The sequence below is a fragment of the Hibiscus syriacus genome, unplaced genomic scaffold, assembly GCF_006381635.1.
Source record: "Hibiscus syriacus cultivar Baekdansim isolate YM2019G1 unplaced genomic scaffold, ASM638163v2 tig00111835_pilon, whole genome shotgun sequence".
Taxonomy (NCBI): domain Eukaryota; kingdom Viridiplantae; phylum Streptophyta; class Magnoliopsida; order Malvales; family Malvaceae; genus Hibiscus; species Hibiscus syriacus.
Window position 1 is genome coordinate 734979 of NW_024063193.1, and position 9867 is coordinate 744845.

Genomic DNA, 9867 nt, shown 5'->3' on the forward strand with positions numbered 1-9867 from the left:
AAAGTGTTGAAAATGTTTTGAAAATATTTTTTTATTTGTAATCCGCTAGATCTTATCGTTTCGTATAGGCCAGGTCTAGGGGTTACACTATATTATCATACATTTTGTAATTTCTAAAATTTCAGTGATCAAATAAATCATTTCAACATAATTTAGTGTTGTTTGTGTACTTTACCTTAAAAATATTAAAGATGCCTGTTGCAGGTTATAGCCAACAAATGAACGGTAATAGCCCAGATACATGACCGTATACATAATACATGATTATATGACATCAATTCTACAAAGACCCAAAATCTACATTCATAAACATGGCAATTAAGTTCTAAAATTCAGAAAGAAAGAATAAAGAGTTTAGAACAGATGACACGCCAAAATCAACCCGAACACAAATGGCAAATCCGCAATGGATCTGGTCATAAACTACTTTGTGGCCTGTGCAATTATGTTGCTAATGGAACTAGTCTGCTCTTTCGCCGTCTCCACCAGTTAATCCTACGGCTCAACGAAGCAGTTCTCTCAGAAAATTGGAAATTATGACACACAACTTGCAAGAATTTTTTAACGATGCAAGGTAAAAATTCTACCTGTGCAGCTATTAAACGTGCAACAGTTTTCTTGCTCGATTCTTGAAGGTCACCAGCAAGCAAGAGTTCATCCAATTCATAATAGGCCTTCAATGTCAAATAGCAGCAAAGAGCTAAAGAAAAGACCCTTTATTATGATAAATGATTTATAATCTTTGACAACAATGCTATTTACGTCCAAATACCTTTGGAATGAGCACCTTCCATAGAAAACCAAAAGAACTCTTATGTAAATGCTAGGCCTTTGAATCATGAGATTTCATAATTTGAGAAGTACTAAAATTTTGGGGGAAGAAAAGCTTTTCTTAGAGATCTGATTTTCATCAATTCTCAACTATATAATTCCTTTCCTCAACAACATCGTTAACATCCCACCACAAGATTTAACACTGTTTGGGGATTTATATGGAAAGTAGAAAAAACAATTATGATTCATACGGGAAGAAAGCACATCTCTCAATTGACTGGCATCATTTCAGACGATGAACGCTAAGTGCTTCTTAATGATACTTGAGTTGAGACTAGACAAAATCAAGGGACACACTGGTATGGAAGCATGGAGATTTAAAGTTTATAATTCAAATAAATACAAAAGGAGGATATGGATGGTATGTTAAGGAATGAGAAGAATGGATTGGTTATAGAGTTGGAGGATAACTGTTGCTAATGATTAAATGAATGAGAGCACAGTTTACATAAAACACAAGGATTTAGATGTAAACTGCTCTGAAAAGAACAGGAAACAGAACCCAAACAACACGTGCATGACAAGCATAACAGTTGTACCTTATGGAAGTTGAAGATCAAGTCCAATTCACAGACCTGGATATAAATTAATTCACAATCAGATAAAACACAATAGAACATCAATAATTCAATGAAGAGAAAAGTTTAAGTTCACTCACACTGCCAAAGTATCGATCAAGTATCTCAACAAAGTGATGAATGATCTCTAGAACCTCTAACTCATTGTCATCCTGGTCAATGCACATGCAGAAGTAAAGACTAGCATATCTGCGTAATTTATCCCAACAAAGTTGATAAATGTCTGAAATGGTAAAATAGATTCCTAATAAAAAAGGTCTCACTAACTTATGGAAGTATTACCTTTTGTAAACAACTTTAAATCCTCTCCAATCCACAAAATTACAGAGTTTGGGCCCTCTTCTGAGAATTACTCCACCAAGCTCACGGATAACCTTCTCAAAACAGATTCCATAAAGCCTTAATATAATGAAGGCAAGACCGACTTCAAAAAGAGCACCAATAAAGTATTAAAGATAAGGAAAAATGAACCAGAATCTTATAATTACAAAGATTTTTTGCGTTAAGTGCAAACTTTACAAAAATAACCATTGCAGATAATCAAATGTGATAGTCAGGTCATACCTTTGTTCTTTCCTTCTGAGAATGAGGAGAATACCATTTTGTCAACCTAACTTTCCCTTGTCGGCTAATTAAAAGTACAAAGTGAATCTGAATCACAAAAGAGACTCATATGCTACATATACAAGCAATAAAATAAGTCAACAACCTGAAAATGAAGCTCGCTTTTAGGTTTCTAAAGTGAAATCAATCTATTATAGCAGAGTAAAGCTAGAACAAAATATGTATATATATATATATATATATATATCACTGTGATAATCAGATCCAAAAATTAACACAAATTCTTTTCTTTGCTCCCACTATGAGGGCCAAGAGTCAGTTTATATAAAGTGTAAGATAAATTAACATTAGATCCTTGCAGGCAAAGTTGATCCTCAAGAAGCCAAAACTTCAAGCACCTAATGTTATCTATGTGAATTTCTAGTTATATCACACAACTAGTAACATGTCATTTTGGCCATCCTGTTAGCATGCTTCTTCATGGAAAAAATTCAACAGCTTAAGTATAAGGAATGGCATTTCCTCCATATCAACAAGAACCTTAAAATTTCCACCCAAGGAGAAACAATACGATAAATGACTCACTGAGAAAGTGAAACCATTAAAACAACAAGGTTTTATTAGACATAAAATTATAAAAATCACCAAAATTATGTAGTCAAACTCAAATATTCCAAAATGAAAAATAAGCATTAAATAAAAATGTTTAAGTATGACGAAATATGATAAAAAATCAGAAGAAAATTGGATCTAACAATACATCAGAGGAACTATCAAAATGAATCATTTATGGTAAATATAACTATCAAAATAAGCATCCTCGTATCATTGTTGGGCAATGGAGGTTCTCTGGGCGCACGTTAGCGGGTCTAATGTTCTCTCATTTCTTCTTCCTTGCTTCTGATTTCTTCTCGTCTTTTCTTTCTGGAGTTTATCTAGGTTGTTCTCTCGTTTTTTGTATGGATCCTGACTCCTTGAATCTGGACTGGAAGAAGCTCTTTGTGGGTTCAAAGAAGCATTCTCTTGACTTCTTTCCCCCTGAGCTCCGCGATGGAGTGACTATTGTCATTCCCCCAACCGAGGTGATTGATGAAGGAATTGCCGATTGGAACCTCGCTTTAATGGGTCAGTTCATTGGCTGAGCCCCAAATTTTGGATCTATGCAACGCATTGTTGAAACAATTTAGGGGAATTCTTCGCGAGTCAAGGTCAGTCTTGCCGACCTTAATCTCTTTGTGTTTACATTTCTTGATGTTGGGTTGAGGGATTGGGTCTTGGATTATGGACCTTGGCATGTTTATAACAAACCATTAGTGCTGAGGATCTGGACGCCTGGTATGCATAAGCTTAGCTTCGATCTGTCCTTTATGCCAATTTGGGTTTAATTTTATAATGTTCCATTAGAACTCTACTCTCAGAAGGGTTTGAGCTACATTTCTAATGCCTTAGGTTGCCATTTGTACATGGACTCTACTACGGCTTGAAGAGAGCGATTGGAATTTGCTAAAATTTACGTAGAAGTTGAAGCTGGAACTGTTATTCCAAATTTTGTCCATGTTGTTTTAAAGGATGGTTCCACTGTGGCTATTAAGGTGTATGTGCCTTGGACTCCCAAATGCTGTGATAAGTGCAAGACATTTGGGCACCATGTTCATGCTTGTTCTGAGGCTAGGCTTCCTGCTCAGAAACATAAAGAGGTGCAAGTTTGGAGGAAAAAAGATAGTAATATTGTAGCTTCTGTTAGTAAAAACCCTCTGCCAAAAACTGCCTCTGTTTTCTTGGGGCTGGCTGATCCTGCTAACCCATCCAAGGACACGAGCTACAATCTCCCTTTTATCAATTCTGTTAAGATTAAAGGCTGGACTTACAAGTTGGCTCGGCTACGATGACAACAGTTCTAGATTTGCAAGAACCCTCTGTGCCTAATATGGAGGATGTTAAGAGTTTCTCTGATAGTTCCCCTCAGGCTCTTGCTACTTCTAATTCTTCCCAGGATCGTGCTACTGTTGTGATCCAGGATGATACAACTACTGCTTGTCCTCAGGTAGCTGTTCATGGGGATTTCCCATCTATTCAAGACTCTTTGAAGAAGAAACCGAAGGGTAGGAAAAAAGATGTTGTTGGTTCCTATAGTAAATTGGAGACTGTGGCTGATGGTCCGAGGAAAGCTCGTGTGACTTCCATGGGTGTGGCTATGATTCTCAATGAAATGAAATCTAAAAAGAAGGATCATCTCGATAAAGCTAGAGGTAATGTCGTTGGTTTGAGCACAGGCAGTAGTGCTTCCCCTCTCCCCTCTTTGTGATGCTAGTCTTTTTCTGGAATGTTAGGGGGATCAACAATCCCCTTAAATAGTTGAAGGTATTTAGGAGACTTATCTCTTGTGGTACTGATGTCATATGTTTGATGTAAACTCGAATTAAAAGTGATAATTCTGACATATTCATTGTTGCCTTGTCTGATGATTGGAAGTTTGCTGAGAATTATGAGTTTGTTGAAGGTGGAAGAATTTGGATCTTTTGGAGGAATCATCTGATGTTTTATATTTTTAGAAGTTTTGATCAAGTTATTACTATTAATGGGGCTGCTGATGGTCATAGTATTGCCATTACTGGTATTTATGGCAGTAACAATGGTGTTGTTAGAAGGGGTTTATGGGAGCATTTAAGTACTGTTGGGAAGGATATTGGTCCCTCCTCTTGGTTGGTTAGTGGGGATTTCAATATCATTGCCAAGTCTGAGGAGAGTTCTGATTTTGACATCTTGGGTATTCATTGCACATCTGATATGAAGGACTTCCAGGATTGTTTGGAGGGGCTTGATCTCATGGATCACCCTTTTTTTGGTCCCTTATTCACCTGGTCAAATAAACAAGAAGTCTCTTACCTGGCCAAGAAGCTTGATAGAATCTTAGTAAATGACTAATGGCTTCTGGATTTTCCATATTCTTTCGTGGAATTCAAAGCATAGGGGGAATCTGATCACTGCCTTGGACTGATGTGGACTCATAAGCTTGCTATGACTAGGAAACCCAAGCCTTTTAAGTTCTTCAACTGCTGGACTAATTATGAACACTTCTTGGCTACTGTTAGGGATTCATGGCAGCAGTAGTGTGGAGGTTCTGCAATGAACTGCTTGTTCAATAAGATAAAGAGGCTTAAGCCTTTGCTTAGGGGATTTAATAGGCTGTTTTTCTCTGACATTTCTGGTAGAGTAAGACTTAAAAGGGCTGAACTGGAGTATATTCAGATTTTTAACCTCGCTCATTCAAGCCAGAGGAGGATTGATGATGAGAGAAGGATCCATGCTGAGCTTATTGACTTGGAAGTTGTAGAATCTGATTTTTATAGGCAGCATGCTAAGGTGTCCTGGCTTAGAGAGGATGACTTGAACACCAAGTTCTTCTATCAAAAGTTATAAGCTAATAAAAAGAAGAACACTATAAGGGTCATTAGAGGTGAGGATGGACAGATTCATGAATCTTTCGAAGGAATTTCAGCTGAACGAGTAGGATTTTTTACTAGTCTCATTGGTTCCCCTGATCCTTTTGTTAAAGGCTGTTCTGTTGAAACTTTGAGGGATTTGCTAAATTACACCCTCCCTGATGGTGTTGCCTCCTCTCTCACTAAGAAGGTAAGTGATAAGGAGATCAAAGATGCCCTTCTTAGGAAAGGGAAGGACAAGAGCCCTGGTCCTAATGGTTTCACTGCTGGTTTCTTCAAAGTTGCCTGGGACATTATTGGCAGTGATTTCACTTCAGATGTGAGGTATTTCTTTCACTCCTCTTGTTTACTGTCTGCCTTTAATGCCACTGCCTTGGTCTTGATCCCTAAGTCCCTTAATGCTTGCTTTGCCAAGGAATTTAGACCTATTTTCTGCTGTTCAGTAGTCTACAAAACTATCACTAGAGTACTGGTTAATAGGCTTACTCCTTACTTCCCTGATATGATTTCCCATAATCAGTATGCTTTTGTTAAGGGGAGGAATATTGTTGATAACACTCTTAGCCCAGGAGATTGTGAAAGGTTACTCTAGGAAGATCCTTTCTCTTAGATGTGCAGTCAAAATTGATTTACAGAAGGCCTTTGATTCAGTTAATTGGGAATTTCTGCTTTCTATGCTTGGGGCTATGGGGATTCCTGATATTTGTTGTAATTGGGTTAAGGCCTGTGTCACTACTCCCATGTTTTCTGTTTGTCTGAATGGTAGTTTGGTGGGGAATTTTAGGGGGGCTAGGGGGATTAGGCAGGGGGATCCCCTATCCCCTTACCTTTTTGTCATTGTGATGAATGTGTTATCTTCTCTGCTGAATGCTGCTGCCAGGCATGGGATCTTCAGATATCACCCTAAATGTAAAAGAATCCCCTTCACTCATCTTAGTTTTTCTGATGACTTATTAGTTTTCTGCCATGGGTCTCTTGACTCTATGCTGGGTGTGCTAAGTACTTTAGAGCTCTTCTATGATATATCAGGACTCAAGCTGAATGCTATGAAAACTGAGTTTTTTGCCTGTGGCTTGAAGGATAATGCTCTGGATCTGATTCAGTCAGCTACTGGGTTTAGGCTGGCTCATCTCCCTGTCAGGTACCTTGGGGTACCCCTTGTTACTCGTAAGCTGACAGGGAGGGACTGTTTTGCCTTGTTGGAGAGGGTTAAAGGCAAATTGAGATAATGATCTAGCAAGAATTTAAGTTTTGGGGGTAGGCTGCAATTGGTTAAAACTGTTTTATTTAGCATTTTTAACTATTGGAGCAGACAACTCATCCTCCCTAAGGGTATCATCAATGACATTGAGAGACTTTGCATGAGATTTTTTTGGAAAGGCTGTGATGCCCCTGCTAGAGGTGCTCGTGTAGGCTGGAATCAGGTTTGTTCTTTAAAATCCGAGGGTGGCCTTCGTCTTAGGGACCTTGCCCTGTGGAGTAAAACCTGTTGCTCATTAGAAACATTTTGGCAAACGAAGGTTCTCTTTGGATTGCCTGGATCCAGGAATACTGTTTTAAAATAATGAGCTTTTGGGAGGTTGAAATTTGAGCCCACTTTAGTTGGATTTTAAAGAAGCTTTTGAAGCTTAGAGAGGTAGCTAAGAGTATGTTTTTGCCTTTTTCCGACTTGAGCCTGGTTAGAGGCAAGTGGATTTGGGAAAGGGTTCGGATTTGCAAGGAAAATGTCAGATGGCACAGGATTATTTGGTTCCCTATCCATATTTCTAAATTTTCTCTCATTTCCTGGATGGCCATCCTTGATAGACTGCCTACCAAGGATAGGCTGGTTCAGTTTGGTTTGACTATGGAAGCTGGATGTGTTGTGTGTGGGACTGGTTTGGAGTCCCGAGACCATTTGTTTGCAGACTGTCCTTTTGTCAGGGATGTATGGAATGCTGTTCTTATTTCTTGTGGACTGCGATCTGACTTGTTTAACTGGGATGATCGCCTCAACTGGCTGATTGATAACTTGAGGGGCAATTCCCTCCGTGTGCGGATTCTCAAACTTGCTTGGACTGACTACCTGTATTATATTTGGGAGGAACGCAACTACAGAAGTTTCAGAGGTTTTTCTCGTTCTGTTGATAGTATTATAAATAGAATCAGAGAGTCTGTTAAAACCAAATTGTATAGTCATTGCATACATAGGATCGATGATGTTAATAGGCGTATGTGCATAAGTTGGGGTCTGTTATAGTGCTGATACTTGCTTTGTATTGTTGCAGCTGAGCTGCATTCTTTTTTTTGGATGGAATATAATTTACTTATCCAAAAAAAATGATATTAAAAGAAACAAAAACAAAATCTCGGCAGAATCAAGTCGCAGATCCGAAGAGAAACGAGAAGGCGCAAAGTTTAAATTCAATCAACAAGGGCATGAAGAGAAATATCAAGATCATAAAATAGTAATAAAATTCCTGATTCATAGAATCAAAAGCCTAAACAGCGTTAGTTAGTTACCATCCTTGATAATAGCCAAAAGAAAATGTCAAAAATGCAAATCTGGATTCTCCCAGATTCGAATTTCTGGTGCTGCTGCGCTGCGATTTTGTATTTATATTTGAACAATTTTATTTTATTCCGTCATTAAGAAAGGGTAAATATATATATTTAGTAGAAGACTACACTTAAATGTTCAATTTGATACCTAAATTACTTTGTTCAAATAGGATTTTTTTGGGGTTAAAATAACATGACTTTTGATTCAATTTAACGTTTATGGGTTTTTTTTATTTAAGTGCTTGAATTTATTTATTTTTAGTTTAATTAGTATATAATTTTTTTTTAAATTTAAAATAAAAATATATAAATTTTATAAAATTTAAAAAATTATTTAATTTAGTCTACGTATTTCTACCTAAATAAATCAATTCTTTTTAATAAAGAAACGTAAATAGAGGAAAAAGAGTGCTCGTACCGCTGCTGAAACCGAGATTACACGACGAATGCGCCAAATATGTACAACTGGACTACACAGTGATACTCTGATAAAATGAGAAGGAAAGATGTAGACAAGAACCCATTAACCGACCTCTGAAACTCAAGCTGCTGCACATCGAACAAAAACACATAGAATTAACCCACCTCAGATATTCGAGAGGACAGTTGCAACCTAACCAAAGAGTAGAACCAGCACTATCCAACTTTCTGCAACAACCTATACGATGCAGGGAACCATCAGACCAAAGAAATGAAACCCAATTCAGTTGATCCCTTCATCAAATGCAATAACCAAACATGCGCCTTAGCCAGAATAAGCCATAAACTGCCTGTTAATCTGGATTGGACAAAACTGCTCTTATTTCTCTAAAGATGATCCGAAAATGCAGCTAAATAGCAATATCCCAACAAGCATACAGCAATATTACAGACATGTCCATCACCCAACCTTACCACACTTTCAGCATAATCAGGAAAATGCCCTAGAATCCATACCGAACCGTACACATGAGAACGATCACACATCATGAAGAATAAGCTTTTTGCCTTTAAGATGTTAGGATCCTACCTGTGGTTTGCCTTTAAGATACTTACCATTTGAGGAGCTTGAATGAAGTAATTTGTTGAGTCAATCAAACCAATTGAATATCCAAGAGGGGGTGAATTGACGAATAAAAAATTGTTGGAAACTTTTTGCAAGAAAATGAAAAATTGGAAACAAGCAATTTTAGAGTGGTTCAACTTCCTCAATGAAGTCTATGCTTTGACTTTCTCTATTCTCTTTTCTTCACATATGACTTGAAATCTTGTTTTATACTCCTTTATTCAATTATAGCCGTTTGGGTTATTGTGGGAGTTAATAGAGCCGTTGGGATGAATTTTTTCCTCAATAAATACAACCCATACGCCTTGAGTAGCGGTACTCGGACTTTGAGTATCAATACTTCCTACATTAATTACAAAATTCTAACCGTTGAGAATAGCAAAGTATCAGTACTACACCTAGAGTATCGATACCCGTCTTGATTCTAATAGAGAATCGATACGAAAATAGCATACTGTAATTTGTTTTGTCAAAAATGTAAAGGGACTATTAGTACTGCAGTGTATTTTTACACATTAGTATCGGTACCCGTATCAGTACCCGTATCGGTACCCGTATCGGTACTACATGAATAATATTGGTACTGTTCTTGCAATATCGATACTCTATTATGAAAAAATGATTTTTGACTCGATTATGATTCAAAACTCTTTGTACAAAACTTTGAAAATTATTTTCATTAAATGACTTGAGTTTTTCAAAATAGTAAAAAGTAAAAATGGAGTTTTTGACTTTAAAAGAAAATTTTATATTCGAATGGTTGAATCGAATATAAACTTGAAAATTGTATTAAAATTAATCTTGAAATTTCTTTAAAATTATTTTGTTATATCAAAATCTCAAAGCATGATTCAACAATATC

The 9867-nt window shown here is 37.0% G+C and overlaps 1 protein-coding gene across 2 annotated transcripts; it reads right to left on the bottom strand.

The window, feature by feature from the left end:
- Nucleotides 1-250: 250 nt before the first annotated feature.
- Nucleotides 251-7973, bottom strand: LOC120171731 (AP-1 complex subunit sigma-2-like). 2 transcript variants are annotated; one of them, XM_039179384.1, is made up of 7 exons: nt 7922-7973; nt 1977-2063; nt 1695-1786; nt 1493-1601; nt 1374-1409; nt 588-674; nt 251-495 (listed from the first exon to the last, which is right to left on the bottom strand). In XM_039179384.1, exons 1-7 carry the CDS (start codon nt 7922-7924, stop codon nt 490-492), a joined length of 420 nt encoding a protein of 139 aa, XP_039035315.1. In that variant the 5' UTR covers nt 7925-7973; the 3' UTR covers nt 251-489. The 2 variants fall into 2 exon arrangements, with proteins under 2 accessions (XP_039035315.1, XP_039035314.1); XM_039179383.1 differs by lacking the exons at nt 251-495; nt 588-674 and having other exon boundaries at nt 1050-1409.
- Between the last annotated feature and the right edge of the window lie 1894 nt (nt 7974-9867).

Coding starts and splice junctions, on each gene's coding strand:
- LOC120171731 (XM_039179383.1), bottom strand. Junction 1,787..1,976: donor CTCAGAAGGAAAGAACAAAG/GTATGACCTGAC, acceptor TGTTTTGAGAAG/GTTATCCGTGAGCTTGGTGG. Junction 1,410..1,492: donor TTGATCGATACTTTGGCAGT/GTGAGTGAACTT, acceptor ATTTATATCCAG/GTCTGTGAATTGGACTTGAT.